Genomic DNA, 21,489 nt, shown 5'->3' with positions numbered 1-21,489 from the left:
TTCAGTTTGAAACTGAAATCTCCTCAGAGGGTAAGTGTTCAAATCACTTACAGTAAAATGATATATATTTTTTTTGTCTTCTTTTACATTTACAGTGTTTTGATTGATTTGGTGCTATTTTCATAAGTAAGCACTACTTACTCATAGATCGTAGAAACCTGGCACCTACGGTCTCTACCATCACCCGCAGCTCCGTATGTACTGTATATAAAAGTGTGTATGTTTCTCAGCATGAAAGCACAACAAGACTGCAAGGGAAAGAATCCAATTACCTTATGGTCTTACCATAGCAGAGGCTGCCTTATGACCTCATCTGTAAAAGGTCAATTTATTCATAATGTAAGAGCTGTTGGAAATTCTTTTTAATTAAGAAAACCAGTCTGCAGGACAGTAGTGTACAGCAGAAGAAAAGTAATGACCTTTTATAAGTATTAAGTAAGTATTTTCAGTCAGCACCTCTAAGAGCATGGCTAACTTGGGTATTTTTTCTTGTTTTGTCATGATTGCTATTAAATTAACTGATTACTAAAATCCACTAATAAATTGAAGAAGATTATTCTTCTTTTTGTGATTAAACCAATGTTCAGTTTTGAGATTTGCACTAAAAAAAATTATCGCTTGTGAAATTAAGTGATTAATAAAAATGTAAACAAAATTCCAATTAAAGACCAAGCCCTTGAAGAGCACAATTGTTAATTACAGTATGTTTATACATACAACTTGTAGTTTGCTACAAAATTTCATCTTTCATAATTCTATGAACTATGGACTTTTGATTTCTGTTTGTGAACTCTTATTTATTTAAACATGCTGAAATGTTTTTATTTCAGATGATGGCAGAGTTATCCCAATTAAGAAAATAAAGGTGTCAAAACCTGTTCCACCCAAATGTTAGTTGTTACATGATTCACACAGCCTACACTTTGTTTGCTCACCTGCTTTATTTTGTTTTCTTTATTATGCATAATCATAAAGGAGCTAAAATGCAAAGCAACCAAATAGATGTCTGTATTATTTCTGTTGTATTTTTAGATCAGCATTTGCCCTAAACATATCCTCAAGACAAGGGTTAATAGAATACAAATCTATATATTTTATATATAAATATAATAAAGTATGTATTTATGTATCAAAATAGAAGATATAATTCAAAATGGATTTAAAGTAATATATTATATACTCTCTCCCCCACAGACCAATGAGAAATGCCAAGATCTCCTGATTTATTCTGTAGGAGGAATTTTTTTTTTTTTTAACGTTTTAATGTTAATAAACATTTTAATGTTTATATATACCTGTAGCTCTATGTAAAATAAATTGTTATTTTTTCAGCAGAGGAGTCATTACCAGAGTCCTCACTGACAAAGGTGTCACCCATCAATGTGTGTAACTAAAATTCATTGTGTTATATTCAATAGCATGTGTATAACAATAATATGTAATATTTTGAAACCTAAGTATTTGCTTTTTTTTTTTTTTTTTTTTTTTACACAGCAGTGTCAGATCTCCTCATTATATAGGATATATATATATATATATATATATATATATATATATCCCCTATCCTATATACCTATATATATATATATATATATATATATATATATCCTATATAATGAGGAGATCTGACACTGCTGTGTAAAATATATATATATATATATATATATATATATATGCGTGTGTATAGAAACACGAAACACGAAACATTTGTCCCGAAGCGCCCCTTAACACCCTCTTCCACAGCGACATCTAGCGGTCAATACAAGCGGACACCAGAAAAATAACTTTTTAAATATCTTTAAAAACTGTACTATTATGGTATTAAACTATTACTAAACGGTAATATTTTAACAAACAAGAAGTGTTATTATTATTATTATTATTATTATTATTATTATTATTATTAACAAAACCACGAAGTAACATCTTCACATAATCAGTGTCATCAATAGGCATTTCATTTCAATGGCTTTTATAATCGCATGTAATTTTGATGTTGATGCTTTACAGCCACACATAATTCCCCAACCAGTTGAACAGGTAAACTAAATGATTTGTTGATTTACATCTAAAAGCAGTTTAAATAATACAATTAGATAATAATAGTTAAATGAATTAAAATGAATAAAAACATTGCTTTTGAATTAATTGATTGTTAAATTACTAAACTGAAGAAAGATCATTCTGTTTTGGTGATTAAACCATTTTGTACAGCATCACTGCATGCCTCAGCAATCTTGTGTTTTGAAACAGTGATCGCGGAAAAGGAAACACAGAGCACAACCCTGCACAGGTTTTGAAGAACGACAGGAGTTGTGAATATTTACCACTTGCTTGTGCAAAAGCTATGTAAAAAATGTTAGATTTCGGTGGTATAATTGCACTCTGGCACACTTAATTTTAGTACTCTGCTTTTATTAAATAATCACAGCCTGCTTTGTTTATATTTTTAAACTAAAATATCTGCTGAAGGCAGTATCAAAATCACTTAATATGCCGACGCTGTACTTAATCAGTGTATTTGTCTTGTTTTTTCAGTATAAATATATAAACATCTTTTTAAAAAAAGAACCAAACTGCAGAGGATTAAGTCTATTTTATTTTTCATTGTGAATATTTATGACAAAATACACAAAACAATGCGCAAACCTGATGATATCAAAGGCCTACATAGTAGAAGTTTATTTATTTCATTTTCTAATTCTAATTGTTTAATATAATGTCCATGTAACTTACTCTGCCTTTTTCATTTGTTAAATTTGCAGATGGTGGTGATCAGAAATTGTACAAAATGTATCAGTTTTTACAGTTACAGTTTATTTTTTAATGATAGTGTTCTTTTATTTGTGAAAATGTTTTCATGTTTTTTTAAAATTAAATGATAATTATTGTTTTGAATGTCCTGAGATTCATACTAATGTTATTTTATGTAAACAGTTAAGCAATGGATTAACAAAAACATGGACTGTGCGCTGATTATTTATTTATATAGACTTATTAGTTTATTTAATGATGCCTGAATGTATGAATATGTAAAGTAAAAATGAAAATTGAGGTTAAGAGAACGTTAGGGGAACGTTCTGCAAACCTAAAAACAACGTTCTATTTCCGTAAAACTCTTGTTTAGCTTTGTTGCTCAGACTTAAAAATGACATAAAAGACATGTTATATAACTTAACAATTTAACATAATTTGAAATAAAAAAAAAACGAAAAAACAATTTCCCCAATTTTATTGTACATTATTTTATATCTTTATTGCACAGCTCCTCTTGTGAGGTAGGCAGGTTGTTGTTTTTCTTGCTATTCATTCTCAGAATTTGTATATTTTACCTCTGTGTTGGGGCGGTACAGCTCTTTTTTTTCAGTAGCCCTAGGAATGCGCTTTATGCTATTTTTCTCATATCTTTATACTATTATGTATTTTAATTGGTTTTCTTTCTTCTTTCTTTCTTTAATTTGCCTTTTTCTTTCCTTTTTTGTCGTTTATTTATTTATGTATTTACTTACTTGCTTCCAAATACAAGGTGTGAACTTTTATTATGAAATACGTTGTTTAATCCGGCCGGAAGTCATTGCTAAGTCAGCTGACTCGTGCAGATGACTATTGACAGTCTCAGACGTAGGAAGAAGTTTGGGAAAACAAAGTTTTAACTTTATAATGATATAAGGTAACTTTTGGTCGCACTGTACTGAGAGTAATTTTGAAAATGCCTTCTTTTATCATCTGTGGTCCGAAAATGGCAGTATGTATGCTGGTGCTGAGCATGTGGGGAGTCATTATGCTGGTAAGAATGTAATCCTCGTTTTAATGAAATGTATTTTTTCAGACCGCGCATACTTGACTGTGTAAAATGATAAAATACCTCTTAAAAACACCCAAAGCTTATGAGTAGGTTAAGCATTGATTTTGAAATTTTAAAGCATTACAATCCACTGCTTGTGGTTATAGCCATTATTAAAGTTAATGTGATGTGTTAGGTGGTTTATTTGGGCGCTAAGCTGTAACACAACACTTAAAATCTACAGTGTAAATACGCTTGGTGAAAGGATAGAGATATTAGACAAGAATTATCCTCTAAATTCATAACCGAATGTGTCTGTTAAGATAGTTTGGAGGAATGTCAATGTGAAATGTAACCAGCAGTGTTTCCTGAGTTACTCTGGGTTCCTCTTTTAGGCAATGCTGGGGATTTTCTTCAGCGTTCATTCGGCTGTACTGATTGAGGATGTGCCTTTAAAGGAGGAAGACCGTCAAGACACGTGAGTTCATTTCACATGTTCGGAAAGAAGTTATAATAAGTGTGTCACTCATCAGATACCGAAAAGGAGTGCTTCAGAGGCATCATCTTGCTTATAGAGAGCAGGTGCTGTTAGTTATACAACTCAGTCATGCAGAACTAGGACATTTACTGGGTTTTGTCTTTTGTACATGGCACTTTTTTTTTTTTTTTTTGTCTGATGGAGCCTTGGTTAAAAATATGTCTTAAATTAGTAGACAATAATATTTGCTATATGCACTCCTAGGTAAAGTTTTAATGGTCTTAACAGCAAATCACCAGTCAGAAATTTAGCAAGAATTAAACACATGCACTCCTGAGATCTCCTGTGCCATCATGTGTGCTGTTTGGGGAAAGTTGTAACACTTCCCAGTTCGGGTAGGGAATGAGGACAGTGGAGGCAGGCTTGACATGACTCAAAAGCTGCTTTATTCTCCAATTCTTACTTATGCTTTCAGCGGTTTTAATTCACCCATACACACACACACGGCTCTGTGCAGCTTGGCTTTCTCGCTAGGCGCTCGTCTCCCCCCCTTTATCCTCGCCACAGCTCACTGCAGCACAGAACCCTCATTATTAAAATTCCTCTCAGGTCTGCCACCATTACCACTCACCTTCTCCGGCTCCGGCTATTAGTCTTCTTGTATGCAAAGGTAAAGTCATGATAATGATTAAAATGATTGATGTAAAATTCAACCTAACACATGTCTGGGCATAGCCACTTATTCCAATTCCACGCATTAGCGTGAACGAACTTTCGAATCATGTTTTTAAGTGTTTGATTAAACCGTTCGACCAGCCCATTGGTCATCCATCATGATACATGCTGGTGCGAACCGATTTAATCCCCAGTAATTCGTAAAGCTTGCACAGTGTTTGTGATATGAAAGACGATATGCATATCATATATGAGATGCTGCGGAGAGGCACCACTTCTGGGTATGGCGTTGCAAAGTCCACTAGTACCAGCACAAAGCGATGCGCTTGTGCAGTCCATTCTAATGGCCCGATGAGGTCCATACCAGTTCTTTTGAAGGGGACCTCGATTAATAGAAGAAGGCGCAATGACGGTTTTGTGGTGGCCAGCAGATTCACCAGCTGACATTTGTGACATGCCGTACACCACCTGCGAGCAATGCCGTGAATGCCCGGCCAATAAAAACAGGCTATGACAAGGTTTAGTGTTTTGTCACGCCCTAAATGCCCAGCCATGGGATTATAATGAGCTGCCTGGAACAACATTTCCCAACAGCTCTTTGGGACCAACAGTTGGGTCATTTCCTCTCTGTCGCGAATGTCCTGTGTCACTCGATATAACCTATCCTTAATAATCAAAAAATAGGGGTGAGAGAGTGCAACATTAGGCTGAATTTGCTGATCATCGATTACTCTCACTTGGTCGAAGGCGAACCTGACGGTCTCGTCGTGCGACTGCTCCAAGGGGAAATCCCAGAGGGCCAATTGGTGCCCAGGATCAGTGGATGGGTGAGGCGAGGACTAACCACCGCCTCCACTATGTGTTTTTATCCCGGAATTTGATGATGACGGGCACCAGTGGATATTCGTGAACATCCTTGTGCACACACCTCACCTTCACCACATGTGCATTCCCCAATGCCTCACCTTGAACCAGGCATTGATGAATTGAAGTCTGGTTACAGCCTGAATCCACCAAGGCGTGGTATGTACCCCCTTGGACACTCATCGGTATGAGGTACGTCTCAATCAGGGGCGGGCTATGGCACGTCAGGGATCTGGACCAACGCTCCCACTCCTGTGGCTCCAGAGTCACCAACCTCAGCAGAAGAAGAGATAGATACAGGTGGAGAGGGAGGGGCGGGAAAACATGGGATCAGGGCTGTTGGGCGAATGTGAATGGACGGCCGCTTTCGCTGTAGAGCAGTGAGCGGAAATGCTGACGATGCTGCTCAGGGGTGCGGCGACTCGTTGATATATCACCTGCAGGTCTGGATACTCCAGCTGGTTTGCTACCGGAAGCTGTTGGGCCGCGAGCTGGGCTTCCCCAGAGAGGACTGGCAGCATGTAGACCGCCCACTGGGCCTTGGGCCAGCCCCATGCCGCAGGTGCTCGCTCGAACAGCGCCAGAAAGGCTTCCGTTTCGTCCTGCGGCCCCATCTTGGCCAGTGGTTGCTGGGGATGCTGCTGGAGATACCAGGCCGGCTGTACCAGGCACTGGAGCACCTGCCGGTCCTCCGCCTGGGCTTGGAGCAGGACCTGGTAGTGCTACTCTTGCTCTGTCTGCAGCTCAATCAGGGCATGGTGTTGGGTTTGGTGGATGCCGGCGAGGGACTTGACGATCTCAGCCTAAGGCGAGGACTCCGTGACGGCGAATCCAACTCACTCTCCCGGGTTTCGGCACCAGTGTAACATTTCCCAGTTCAGGTAGGAAATGAGGATACGGGAGGCAGGCTTGACACGACTCAAAAGCTGCTTGATTCTCCAATTTTTACTTTCGCTTTCACTGGTGTTAATTCACCCAGGCACACACGTGCACACATGGCTCTGTGCAGCTCGTCTCTCCCCTCTTTATCCTTGCCATAGCTCCCTGCAACACAGAACCCTCGTTAGTAAAATTCCTCTCAGGTGTGCCACCCATAACACTCACCACCTCCGGCTACGCCCCCATTCACAAACTGGCACTCGACCATGCCTCCGCTTCCAAATTAGTCTTCTTATATGCGAAGATAAAATCATGATAATGATTAAAAATGTTTGATGTAAAATTCAACCTAACACATGTCTGGGCACACAAAACTTTCCAAAAATATCTTCTGGGAAGTTTTTTTTTTTTCTTTTAAAGATTTGTCGTTATTTGGTTATCTGCCACACCGACCCATCAAGGGCTTGATAACAAGCTCATAAATGGAACCAGGATTGATAGAGCCCAGATTTTAAAATGGTTGAAAATTTGTGGATTCACAAATCTGTTGTAGCCATGAATTCTTCTAATGTAATGCCAACCAAGTATTCAAATATTAGGCATAGTGGACAAAGAGGTACCATCTTATTTATTCATTAGTGCTGTGAAAGTTTTATTTTATTTCTGAACATTCCACCCACAGAAGCACTGCATTAACATTTTGATTTCTACAGAAACATACCTCTGGGGTTCCCTGGGCCCCACTTTCATAACCATGACTATGGCACCCAAGATGTGCGACACATGGTTTTATTAGCTGGATGTTATTTCTAAAAGTGATATTTCTTGTCTAATTTATAAATGACTTGAACTATTGAAATATTAAACAGGTGCTTTGGTCTTTTCTTTACAGTCAGAACCCACTGCAGAATGTTTATGCTGTCTACAACCAAGTTGGCTACAACTGCTTCATCGCAGCAGGAATCTATGTAGTGATTGGATTTGTGTCTTTCATTCAGGTCCGACTGAATAAGCGCAACGAATATCTTGTGCGTTAGCATGATCTGGTGGGCGGAGAAATCAGACTCTGTGAAACTGATCTTCATATCTTGCTGAATTTCCTTGATCACCAATGTTTTGATATTACAGAAGGAAACTGCTGTTGGTATTTTAGTTGTAATCAGAGCCAAAATGTTGCATTTTCATTGTGCCTTTTCTCTTTGTAAAACATTCTCAGGTTTAGATCTTTAACAAAAAAAGCCTCAGTGTGGGATTGATATTTATGGAAGAAGGATTGTTATGGTTAACATTGTGCCTTACTGCCTTCTACACATTTTGTCATGATGTTTACTGTAGCCCAAAAGCTTTTAAATTTTTAAGAATAAAAAATGTGCTACTGTTTGGTTGAAAAAATGTGCTACTGTTTGGTTGAATTAAAAATCGCATACAATAGTATCACATTTGAATAATATTTATATATACGTAAACACAACAGAAAGTAGAAACGACCATTGTCTGTGTGAATTTAATTTCATGTATTAAACAGTTAACAATCTAGTATCTTATTTGTATCACTTGGTTACTTACAAGAATAAGCATTTCTGTAGTTCCTAATATATCTTTCTATCTTTTCTTGGTGGTCACTTGCCTTACAGAAGTTCCAGTTTACTGATTGACTTTAAATTCTCTACAACATAAGAACAACATATCTGAAGCATATACACTTACCATCCACTTTATTAGGAACACCTGTACATTCATACAGTTCTCTAATCAGCCAATTGTGGCAGCAGTGCAGTGCATAAAATCATGCAGATACAGATCAAGACATTCAGTTAATATTCACATCAAACATCAGAATGGGGGAAAAAGTGTGATCTCTGTGGCATGGATGTTGGATATAGGATATAGTAGCTCAATTAATCACTCTTTGCAACCATGTTGAGCAGAAAAGCATCTCAGCATGCACAACAGCAGAAGACCACATTGAGATACACTCCTGTCAGCCAAGAACAGGAATCATGGGCACAGACTCACTAAAACTTTTTCCTGTCTTCAACTGTCCAGTTTGGGTGAGTCTGTGCCCATGATAGCCTCAGATTCTTGCTCTTGGCTGACAGTAGTGTAACCCGACGTGGTCTTCTGCTGTTGTAGCTCAACTACTGCAAGGTTTGGTGTGTTGTGCATTCTGAAATGCTTTATTGCACACCACGGTTGTAAAGAGTGATTATTTGAGCCATTATAGACTTCCTGTCAGCTCAGACCAGTCTGGTCATTCTGCTCTGATCTCGCTCGTCAACAAGGTGTTTCATCCTGCAGACCCTCCGCACACAGGATGTTTTTTGTTTGTTTTTCGCACCATTCTGTGTAAACTCTAGAGACTGTTGCTTGTGAAAATCCCAGGAGATCAGCAGTTTCTGAAATACGCTAACCAGCCCTTCTGGCACCAACAACCATGCCACAGTTAAAGTCACAGAGATCACAATTTTTCCGCATTCTCATTTTTGATATGAACATAAAATGATGCTTTTTGCATTGCTCTGCTGCCACCTGATTGGTTGATTAGAAAACTGCATGAATGTACAGGTGTTCTTAATAATGTGGAAGGTGAGTGTAGATTTACAACAATAAGTTTCTGTAGTTTAAGAATATATTCTTCTTCTTTCAAACAAGCTTCTCAAAATTTCCCTTTCAAAATGTCTATTATTTAAGGCAGCTTTCTATACATGTCATAAGAAGTACATCATCAAAAATTGCAGAATTTTTCTCAAGCCTCTCTATATGGTAATGCTGTTCTCTATTCGGCTAGGGCACAGATAGAGATACGGTGGTTCAAGACCCTTATTCTGCTTCAGAATGTCCTCCTCAATGTCCTTCAGATCCTGCCTGAAGTTACTGATCATCTTTTGGGCTGCCGGCTCAGTGAAATACTGTTCCTCATACTGTGCCAGAGGTATCTAGGCATGATAGATAGGGCAGAGAGCAGACAGGAGATAAAATATAGAAATTCTTAGCTGAACTTAGCTGTACACATAACTTATGGAATTGAAAGAGATTAAGTAAGTAATGGGAAAATGTTGTGTTTGATTCCATCCAGTTTACTATAAACCTGCAGCCAACATCCTGTGCTTTATGTCTGTATTTTATTTTGAGCCTGTTTTGCAATGACATCTTGTTTAAACAGATGGAGCAAGCCACTTGAAGTGTTTCGTGGAAGTGTTGACTCACTGCGTCTGGCTGAGCTCTTCCTAAATGCCATGTGATTGCCATCTCCACACATGACTGGCTGATATCTGGGAGCGTGTTCATGATCAACTCCATAGTGACACTGTCCTTGTCTGTGGGTGGAGGCTGGCGCATGGTGCAAGGCGTGTTGGGCACCCACGAACAAAAGTCAAACTAGAATATAGAGGAAAAAATACACAAGGTCAATCTGAACAAGATTAAAACACAGAAGAGTGTGTTGTTTAATGATCAGTGTATTGATTCTTGCCTACTTGCTTCTTCCTGAAGTACACAGTCAGAACTAGAGCTTTCTTAGTTTAAATACTAGAAGACCCCTTTCTGAGACACTTCTACTGCTTAAGGTGGCTACTTGTTTGCAGGCTGGTTTGATTTTTTTCCCCTAACTGCCACCTATACCATGATTGGCTTGAGTAATTACACTATAACACTATGAATTAGTTGCTTTCGGTGGGCCTGGGTATTGTAGTAAAAGAACACTGATGTATGAATAAAAATAATTATGTAAAATTGTGAATTTTCCAAATCATTCGGACTGAGAAATGCAGTACTGCATATGACAGACAGCATATTGTATTAAATGTTTTATGTTGGAACTTACCTTTATGGTTTATTACACATGGGTATTTGGTTTAGATCAAATTTCATATCATGACGTGTCGAATACAACAATGACACGTCACTTACCTGTCCGTTGTTGGTTGCTGCATGTTGTGCAGTGCTGGTGAAGATTACCACACTCAAAAGTGTGATCAGCTCCTGTTTATTCTTTAGTTCATTAGGCAGCCCTGTCACACATGAATTATAAGAACAGCATATTAATTACTCTGTGTAAGGATAAATGTAATCACAGCTGGTGCATGTAGCACAATGTTACATTTGAGATCATTTAGATTTTTAGATTACCTCATGTCTTTTTTTTAATAAATAATTGATTATGCATTAATTAGTTGTTTTTCATAATCACCGCTGCTCGACAGTTATTGCCATGACATCAGTATTATAATTTTTTTTTTTTTTTTGTTACAGGCGACTAACCAAAGTGGGGGACGTTTACAAAGCCTTCCTCAACCACATCCTTAATCCACGCCTGCAGTTCTGAATCCTGCACTACTTCACTGTCACTTCCATAATATAGAGACACTATGCTGGAGACAAACCTGTAAGTAAGAAGGAAAGAGGAGCTGTCAATACTTGTTGTGTCTCCAAAATAAAGCAAACAAAATACTGAATATTGTTAAACTTCATTTCAGTGCCTAATAATGACAGGAAAAAGTAGCTCTAGAGCACTGCATTGTGCCTGGACTCTTACTTCTCAGTGGCGTCCCAGAGCATCAGGCTGTGCTCTCTGTAGAAGTATTTATTGAGTTTAGTAACGCCACGGTCTGTGAAGTCGCAACGGGGTTGGAGAGAGCGGTAGGTCAGGACCTTATACTCCCTTTGAGACAGCACCAGCAGCCCGTCACCACCTGTGGACACCACCTGCAAGGAAAGCATGGCTGCTTATCTACCACTGATCTAAAGGGTGTCTGAAAAATCGGGAACTAACGGGAAATATGTCAATCCAAAAATGTTGAGCAAAATCCACAAAAACATGAAGTACACAGAGAAAATGTGTAAAGTAAAAGGGTGAACATGCAGAGCATATGCTGTAAATAATAAATACAAAATTAATTATATGTAGTTTTACTCTCATTTGTTCCTGACTTTTCAGACACCCTGTACTTATATAGCTCATTCCTTGACTATGTATTTAGTATTAGGTAAAACCTGGCATTTAAATGCATCAAAATTATCAAACATTTTCACTTCAATCCATATATTTTCTGTAGCTGAAGCTCACCCTTTTGAAGATGCCATTTTGAGAGATGAGCTCTGCACGTGCACGGCAGTTTATCTCCAGAGTGTACTTCAGATGAGGAGTGAGCAGCTGTAGCAGAGACAGAGAGGGAGAGAGACTTACTGCTATACCTGACATTATTAGCATTAAAGATAGCTCATCTGTACTTCCCACTAACCTTGTATATAGGGTGGACTGCAGGGAGGTGACGCAGTGTGGCCACACAGAACACCTCCGCTATAAGGTGAGTTCGCAGCAGGTGCGACAGCACCTGGAAGACCTGAAATTCAGCATGACGGACCCACATTTTAGACAGTAACCAAGCCAGAGGCGGATCATTAGGGAGGAAGATGGGTGTGTCCTTATTAGGATTCTGTTCAAGCTGAGAAAAAGGAAAAGTGGAAACAATGAGCCTTTTCGTTAGCCATATGTTGCTTCTGGTGAACAGACTTGGTGAAAATATTACCTGTATGGCGATGGGAATGAGGCCACTGTCTGGATGTTCATATAGTAAACACAAAGGAGCTGCTAAATGTTGCTTCATCCCTCTGATAACATTCTCAGGGACGCCATCCATTATAGCATAGTCAACAAGGTATACATTCCCAGCCTTCAAAGAGAGAAAGAGAGATTTTCATAGCCTTCTTCTTATAGTTACCAGGACAGAAGTACTGACTATTATACTGGCACATAGATGGATCATGGCTAATTTTTCTGTCTAGTTAAACCCATTCCATTACAGCGGGCTTTGTGCTAAACCCAACCCAGTGATCCTGATGAAATCATTACATAATGGTATGAAAACAGGGGTGTTTCCAAGATATGAAAACATCTGGGGCCTTTAATGACATTCTTTCCACATACCATTTCAAGCATTTTTAAGATGCTGTGTGATGACCTAAATGAACATAGATGAATTCTTATTAACAAATTACATTAACAAAGAATGTGTCATTGCTAATTAATTATTACTAATTATTACTATTACTAATTATTACTAATGTGTAGTTGCTAATTAATTATTACATAATTACCATATGCTAATTAGTGCCTTGTCTGTCTCTACCTATTATTCTGTCTCTCCCTGACACACACACATTAACCTTTTCCATCACTGATCCTAGCTTTGCTGAATTTGCAATACAAACACTGACAATCATAAAACTCCAGAAAACACACAGAGAATTGACTAAAAAGCAGAAGAACAGAGTTCACTAAATCTTTCATTTCATCAGCTCAGCCATTACAACACATCGGTCAGTGTAGACACCAACTAACTCTTCCTTCTTTCACAGGGCACCATTTATTTCACAAAATTGGCACTCAATTGGTGTGTAATTGAATTAACTAAGCTTTATAAACTTTTCAAAATAATCGTTATATAAAAGTGCAGTAACTCATGCCAACTGCATGATTTGAAGCCTATACAAGTTCACATTAGTGAGATATAAGCTCTCGTAGGATAAAAAAGTTTTGCCGATTATGGTGTCAGACATCGTTTCCTTTTTTAATCTTCTGTAGACAACAAAATACTTCTGATAAGAAATGTATACTAAAGTTTCAGCACCCAGGCAGCTTTGGTGAAAAAAATTTGTTGAAAATGGGAAATGTGAAAATTTCAGGCTTGACTGCCATATAATAATTCCTGTTATACACCAAACCCAATTAAACCATTACACAGGCTTAAAAAAAGTTCCATCAAACAGTTCTTCACTATTTTGTATAAAACCTTACAACACTGTTTCCCTGCAAGAAAAGTTTCCACGGGTAGAATGATCCAGCCCTTAAGGAACGTTTTTTATAGGGTTCAATCATTATTCGTTCATAACCAGTAACCAGTTTATCATGGTCAGGGCAGCATGGTGGTGCTCTGGGCCAGCACATCCATGCTGCCCTGGTCAAAAAATTCAGCTCAGGAGTCTCACAATCACCCAGGCCACCACATACGCCCAAACCAAATTTTGACACCAGTGACCACCTACTGTAATGTACACTCACCAATCAGTTTATGAGGAACCCTGTACGTCTGCTCATTCATGCAAGTGTCTAATCAGCCAGTCATGAGGCAGCAGCTCAGTGAATCAGTGAATCAGTCAAGAACTTCACATCATACTTGAGAATGGGGAAAAAATGTGATCTCAGTGATTTTGACAATAACAGTGACCGCTGCAGGTAGATATCTCCTCACAGCTCCGTGGTTCCCTGAGCTTAGGGTCCCAAAAACAAAATGTAAGACTTTCGCTTCAATTCACTTCAATCATTTCCTTTAAAATCGATGCACCAACCCATATCATGTGATCGTTAAAGACCCCTAGTTGTGAATATGTGAGTGCATGGTGCCCTGTGATGGACTGGTGGATTCAGGGTGACCAGGATAAAGTGGTTACTGAAGATGAATATGAATTTTCTGAAGGGTGTATGGCATCATTGCAGAAATTATGCACTACACCTCACCTTGAGCTCTTTATCCAGGGTGGTTTTGGGGCTTAAGAAGGCCTGCACCATGTCTCCAGTGACAGGGAAGTTGGAGGGTAGTTTCCTGCACCTCTGGATCATCCGTGGATTTGACCCATTCATGAACTGATGGCCGAAAAACCAGTCCTCTTTCCAGTGTTCCATAGTGTATTCTAATAACATTCATAGCACATTTACATTCAATTAGTTAGTATTATTGTATTGTGTACAGTTCAAGCAGGAGATTTTAAATAAATGTTTCTATTTGCAGTCAATATTTATTACTTATACTGTAAGTCAAATTACTTAATTTACTTTTCTGTAAGTCAAAAAGAATGCAGCTATTTGGCATAAAAATGGTATTGGACCACAATTGAAAAGTTACACCAATAATACTCATCTTGTTGATTATACAAATGTGTTCACATATTTTTGCTAAAGTGAAGTTGATTAGAAATCACTTGTTTGTAACAGGGGAAAAAAAGATACTACACCAGCAATGGGACTCCGTAATTTCCAAAATATTTGTTTAAAATCATCCAGATCCTCCCATGACCTCCCAAACCAGATAATCAGCTTCTTCAGAGACAGCTCCAAAAGCCTGAGGGTGATTAAAATAAACATAATATGTACAGATGTTCATGACACATATTTTATTTCTGCTTAAATGTACATGTGATCCTTTCAAGTGAGGTTTTATTGAGATGTGTAGGATTTAATTAACACTGTTTTTATAGATTAACTTTATATAATAAAATAATGCACTGCTCACGCATATTGAAGTGATCTTTCAAAGTCACAGCGCTTCTCATTGGCAAAGCGAACATCCTGGGGTAGGTCTGCCTGTGATTTGGCGTCTACGCATTTGGGAATTCCTGGAGCCCAGGTTTGCCATCTAACATAACACAAAAAAATACCATTAATATAAACAAAAAACAGCAAACAAAAGCTGTATAATAGCTCATGTATGTCATTAAGACCCACAAAATTAACATTTCTACAAAAGTTTCCAACTCATAATTCTGTCTAAAGGTAATGCAAGAGAAGTCAGAATCAACTGAACATCAACATGTTAAATTTTTCACAAAATTCTCAGACATAAGGACAAGTAATATATTCAAGTACCCAGCCTTCTGCTGCAATTCAAAAACAGAGAACATTCTGTAGTAGATGTTCTCAGTTGCACAGCCCCCTGTATAAGAAGACTGCTGATAGTCTTGAGCCAACTGCGTTTCATTTCATGTACACAGACAGTCATGTCTCTGGGCAGGACTCTGGTAATATCAGAGGCATTCCACAACTTTCTGAGCCCTATACAAACACAGTTTCAGTGGGCCTCTTCCCCACTTGCCAACTTTCTTTTTGTCTAGGCCGTCCACATAGGTGCCTTGAGTACTCAGTCATACCCCTGGGTAATGCTCAACTGAAATCCACACCAAAGGTCTATCAGACAGACTTAGAGTCTAAAGTCAGAAAGAAGAAGTAAAGAGCAAGCATATGCTACATCCAAAGAGAGCAGACAAGAAATTAATATAAGCATTAACTTTCAAAAGCTGCTGAGGCAGGGTAGAAATGTCAAGACAAAGAATGTGCAGATGAAAAATAGCCTTGTTTGTATTTTCTTCAGGTAAACCATAGTGCCCACTGGTGTACACTTCATAGAAATTGTCTGGAACAGTGACTTGACAGGTCCACTCTAGGCACATTGTGTTTTGCATCAGGGCTCCTGATACTGTATGGTTTATTTGTGCACTAGTTCTCCTGCTTAAGCCGACTGATACACAACATACAATATCTTTCAAAATCTCAGAATCACTGATCTTTTCACATTAAACAACTTTAATCGCTTGCAATCAGATGTTTGGTGTTGTAGGGGTGTGCACACTAGATCATCATTTACAGAAAAGTGTTACACACTGTATGATCTTTCACCTGGAGAGATTTCCATCGAAGTGTGCCTGATCCCCAAATCCTACTTTCTGATGAAAATAAACTGAAAATAATCTCATTGGCTGTTTCTCATAGTCTTGCAACTGGTTCACACTACGATTCATCACAGGGAAAATTAGACATGCTTGAAAATATTGGAGCCTTGGAGATCACTCGCAGACTGAGAAAATCATGTCACTGAACCGTACACACTACAGTCTACACAGCAAGTAGTCGTCGAGCTGGGGGTGTAGTCACTGAGCCCCAAAATTATTTAGCAACTGGGAAATTGGGGCTAATATTGTGTAGTGTGCACTAGGCTTTACTGATGTTGCTTATTGGTTGCTGATACCCTGCCCCCATCCTGCCCCAACCGTTTTCCAACAGTGTAAGAATGCAAGACCAAAAACAGCATTAGCTGGCTACAGGCAATGAAAATCCCCCTACCCCTTCTCTTACTCCAAGTAAACTCCACATCCAATCAGTGCAAGAATGTAAGCTCTGAGCAGTCCTGACAGGCATTTCCACTCCCCAACTCCCCCCAAAAAATTTAAAGGTGCAGTTTGTAATACATAAAATCCTCCTAGACCTGTAATCTTCACATACTACTAATAATGTCGTTGTTCCTCTTTTGGCTGCTTCCATTAGCACTCGCCACAGTGGATCATTTGTCCACATATTTGATTGTCACATTTTTACACCACATGCCCTTCCTGATTCATCGCTCCAGCACTAGATGTGCACTGTCTTGTGCAACCCCAGTGGCTGGGTTGGTTCTCTGGCCGGGAATTAAACCCGGGCCATGGTGGTGAGGTAGTCCTCCAGGGACTCATCACATGATACTAATAATATTACATTTAAAAAAGACAATGCACAATCTAAATTTATAATATTATAAGTATATATAGGTAATGTGTGTGTGTGTGTGTGTGTGTGTGTGTGTGTGTGTGTGTGACCACTGCGTCCTGGGTTCGATTCCTGGCCAGGGAATCGACCCCAGCCACTGTGGTTGTGTGCAACAGTGCACTTTCAGTGCCGGTCCCAAGCCCGGATAAAATTGGGAAGGGCTCCGTCAGGAAGGGCATCTGGCGTAAAAACTGTGCCAAATCAAATACGCGGACCAATTATCCACTATGGCGACCCCCAACCGGAGCAGCCGAAAGAGGAACAACATATAAGTAATGTGCAAATGAGGAAAGCAGAATGAACTGCAGGATAAAGAGCAGGTAAACTCAAAGATCCAAAGAGATCCAAACCTTCTGGAAGACACTTCAGAAAAAAAGCAACAGGAGAAAACGTGTGACAGAGCAAGAGAGAGAGAATTCTGTGTCACCTTCAATTACATTCTGATATAATTAATGCTGTGCCAAGTCATTTTTATCTACAGCAATAATGCATTTAGTTAGATTACAATTGGGGTAGCACCATGGGTTAGCTACATAAGCTATAGATTGTGCAAATAGGCTAGCTGTGAACTGTTAGCTGTGTACTATCTTGTTAAAAATGGACTCAGCAACATTTTGCCTAGTGTAGTGTCTCCAATCATGTAAATGAAAAAGGACAAACTATGCACAATTTCATCAGATTCCTAGTGCTGGAATATACACACCGGAAGGTTTTCTGTCTCTCCTCCAGCTGTGCCTTTCTATGAGCCAGCTCCTGAGGCAAGATCTCATCACATAGTTTCTTAGCTGTGAAAGAAGAAGAGAGAAAGAAATTACCCTTAGGAATCCTGAGCTTGAATTAGGGTAAGATAAAATCTCCTCCCTGGGGCAAAGGACTGACCTGTGCCATCGCGGACTTCTATTTTAATATCCCCCACTAACCAGCGGTAGCAGGGGAAGGTTTGTGTGTTTTCCCCTTCTGGTGGTGTGACTTTCACATAACTGCAAAACCAGTTATCTTCCACAAAGTACTTCTGCTTCTCCAAGCGTACCAGGAGCACACGACCCAGAGGAGTCGAGCTCCGGACTATGTATTCATCAACCTGTAGAAGTATGAAATAAGAGAGGAAACACAATTTGTGTATACTAAGGAAAAGCAAAGCCTATTATAAAGAAGCAATTTCATAATGCAGTTTAACATGTTCGTAAGACAGGCTAATGTCCAAAATGCTATTAGTTCAAATCCCAGGACTCAGTCCCAGCCACTGTTGGGCCCTTGAGAAAGCTTTGATTGCTCAGTTAGATGCTTGGGTTGTATTCTCATTTCCTCTTAATAAAAGCATATGACAAAAAAATTAAAGTAAGTTTGCTACATATTCAGGACATTCAATCCTCTACACTCTCACTTACTGCGCCTCTACACAGATCCAGGCCTGGATTGTCCAGCAGCGTCCTCTCACTCTCTCCGTTCTCCCCCACCAGAGTCACATACACATAGTTATTAGTACCCGAGTACTCTAAGGTGCCTGTAGCCACAGTCACTTTGTACTCCATCTGCACACAAAATTCACATCAACTCAATGCATATGAAAATGACCAATATATTACAATTCCTCACAGCTGTTGTTTTCAAGATTTCAACCCAAAAAAGGTTTCCAAAAATGTAGGACACTGTGTAAAATGTAAATAGAAACAGAATGCAATGATTTGCAAATGATTTAAAGCCTATATTTAATTGAAAATAGTACAGACAACAATATAAAATGTTGAAACTGAGAAATTTTATTGTTTTTTGAGAAATATATGCTCATTTTGAATTTGAGGCCAACAACACGTTTCAGAAAAGTTGGGATGGGGCAACCAAAGACTGGAAAAGTTGTGTAATGCTAAAAAAAAAAAAAAAACCTGGTGGAACATCTCACAACAAATTAGGTTAATTGGCAATGGGTCAGTAACATGATTGGATATAAAAAGCGCATCCCAAAAAAGTCTTTCAGAAGTAAAGATATGGGGGGTTCACCACTCTGAGAAACATGGGCAAATAGTTCAGACACAATTCTGTAGTGGAAATCACTTCATGGATTCAGGTACACTTTCGAAAAACACTGTCAGTGGCATCCACAAATGCAAGTAAAAACTCTACCATGCAAAGCAAAAACCATATATAAACAAGATCCAGAAACGTCGCCGCCTTCTCTGGGCCCCAGCTCATTTAAGATGGACTGAGGCAAAGTGGGAAACTGTTCTGTGGTCTGACGATTCAAAACTTTAAATTCTTTTTGGAAATCATGGACGCCACATCCCCCGGGCTAAAGAGGAGAGAGACCATCCGGCTTGTTATCAGTGCACACTTCAAAAGCCAGCATCCATGATGGTATGGGGTGCATTAGTGCACATGGCATGGGTAACTTGCACATCTGTGAAGGCACCATTAATGCGGAATGATATATACAGGTTATTTTAACATATGCTGCCATCCAGATGGCATCTTTTTCAGGGAAGGCCTTGCTTATTTCAGCAAGACAATGCCAAACCATATTCTGCATGTATTACAGCACGGCTCTGTAGTAAAAGAGTGCAGATGCTAAACTGGAATGCTGGCAGTCCAGACCTGTCACCCATTGAAAACTTTTTGCGTGTTATGAAAAGAAAAATATGACAAAGGAGGCCCCGAACTGTTGAGCAGGTGAAATCCTATATTAAGCAAGAATGGAAAAACATTTCACTTTCAGAACTACAACAGTTGGTTTCTTCAGTTCCCAAACACTCACAGAGTGTTGTTAAAAGAAGAGCAACACTGTGGTAAACATGCCCCTGTCCCAACATTTTTGAAACATGTTGCTGGCATGAAAATATTGGAAATACTATAGAGGCAATGCTTATCAATGGTAGACTCATGAATGGGCAAAAATACATATAATATTTTTTAATAGATAATAAAAATAAACTAATAAATGAACTAGAAACATTTGTACTTACTGAAAATGCAGTATTTTGTATTTTTGAAAAAACAAACAAACAATTTTGTATGTGCAATATGAAATCAGTAGTGCCACTTCAAATGATACGAGAAATTCTGCTAAATGTATAAATGATTTGCATTGGGAGGCATTTGGAAGCACCACCACACCCACATCAGAAACAAAAATAGTTGGTGCCTTTAATAAATTCTTAGTGGTAGGTGTGCATTTCTGTGGTCATTTTTGTATTTTTTAAATAATTATATATGGGGTGTGCGAAAAGTCAGGAATCAATGGGAGTTAAACTACATATATGTGATTTTGTATTTATTATTTCTTTACTTATTTATTTACACTTAATAATATATAGGGAGAATCTCGGTTTCCAGTTGGAAAAGTTTTAATACAAATCAGCTCACAGTTAAGCCAAGCTGAAGGAAGGACGCAAATAGCCACACATAGGCAGTTGTACACACATAGCCACACACAGATACTGACTTTTGTTATAACATACGATTAGCAAGGGAAAGGGAAATAGAAAATGATTCAGCTAACGAGGTGTGAATACTGTTCTGTTCTGTCCTGTCATGTGCTATTAACCACTACATTTCCATTTAGCTTATATTATCGACAATGATCTACACATGCAAAATATCTCTATGCTATTACACAGGGCTGTTTTGTGCCTTAAGTCAAACTATAACTTAAGTGGCTTAAGCTAAAGCCACTGCATTACACAAACATCAACATGCGTTCTACAGTGAGAACCTGTTTGAACAAAAGGTTATTTGCAACGTATATTGCAATAGCAGATACTTTAATAAATCAAAGTATAGTAAAACTTTGTAAACAATACTTACCTAGTAAGCCTTGTTTGTGAAGACTTGAGGTTTCCTTTAGTCTCTCTCCACTTCTTCTTTTCACTGGCTTTTGCACAGTTTGTGTGGTATTTGTAGGTCTGTCTCAGTGCACTGCTATCTGATAGCTGACTTCTGCAAACTGAGTTTTCCCCCCACTCTCACTCTCACCTCTTAAGTTGTTCCTCCTTTTAGCCCTCCCCTTTCTTTCTGTATGGCTACGCCCAACATCTGAGTCAATACATTATTCCATGTTTGTTATCATAAACTCTGCAGTGACAGAAACCCCAGCCCCCTTACACATATTCTCCTTTATGTAAATGACGTTCTTTTTTTTAGCTGTGCTTTCTAGTTCAAGGAAGTAGATTGTATCAGGTTCAACACTGCAAATTTTACCAGTCCTATGCAAAGCAGTATTTTTAACCACGCAAAGAGACAGAACTTCTGTTATCTTACAGACTTACATATACTACATGGCCAAAAGTATGTGGACACCTGACCATCACATTTATATGTGTTTGTTGAACATTCCAGATTTAGTCTCCACTTTGCTGTTATAACAATCTCCACTCTTCTGAGAAGATTTTCTACTAGATTTTGGAGCAAGGCTGTGGAGGTTTTTGCTCATTCAGCCACAAGAGCATTAGTGAAGTGAGGTACTAA

The 21,489-nt window shown here is 38.6% G+C and overlaps 2 protein-coding genes across 2 annotated transcripts; one reads left to right on the top strand and one right to left on the bottom strand.

Moving 5' to 3' along the window:
* Positions 1-3,570: 3,570 nt before the first annotated feature.
* On the top strand, positions 3,571-8,219 carry rnaseka (ribonuclease, RNase K a). Its single transcript, XM_026936080.3, has 3 exons — positions 3,571-3,787; positions 4,180-4,262; positions 7,573-8,219. Exons 1-3 carry the CDS (start codon positions 3,710-3,712, stop codon positions 7,715-7,717), a joined length of 306 nt encoding a protein of 101 aa, XP_026791881.1. The 5' UTR covers positions 3,571-3,709; the 3' UTR covers positions 7,718-8,219.
* On the bottom strand, positions 8,171-21,000 carry alox12 (arachidonate 12-lipoxygenase). Its single transcript, XM_034303560.2, has 15 exons — positions 20,830-21,000; positions 18,420-18,563; positions 17,911-18,112; positions 17,735-17,816; positions 14,969-15,091; positions 14,691-14,797; positions 14,197-14,369; positions 12,209-12,352; positions 11,921-12,124; positions 11,746-11,832; positions 11,215-11,384; positions 10,941-11,062; positions 10,590-10,690; positions 9,888-10,058; positions 8,171-9,616 (listed from the first exon to the last, which is right to left on the bottom strand). The coding sequence occupies exons 2-15, from the start codon at positions 18,561-18,563 to the stop codon at positions 9,437-9,439; spliced, it is 2,010 nt and encodes a 669-aa protein (XP_034159451.2). The 5' UTR covers positions 20,830-21,000; the 3' UTR covers positions 8,171-9,436.
* Between the last annotated feature and the right edge of the window lie 489 nt (positions 21,001-21,489).

This window comes from Pangasianodon hypophthalmus, chromosome 4 (genome assembly GCF_027358585.1).
Source record: "Pangasianodon hypophthalmus isolate fPanHyp1 chromosome 4, fPanHyp1.pri, whole genome shotgun sequence".
In the NCBI taxonomy this organism is placed as follows: Eukaryota; Metazoa; Chordata; class Actinopteri; order Siluriformes; family Pangasiidae; genus Pangasianodon; species Pangasianodon hypophthalmus.
This window is presented reverse-complemented; position numbering and strand designations above follow the sequence as displayed.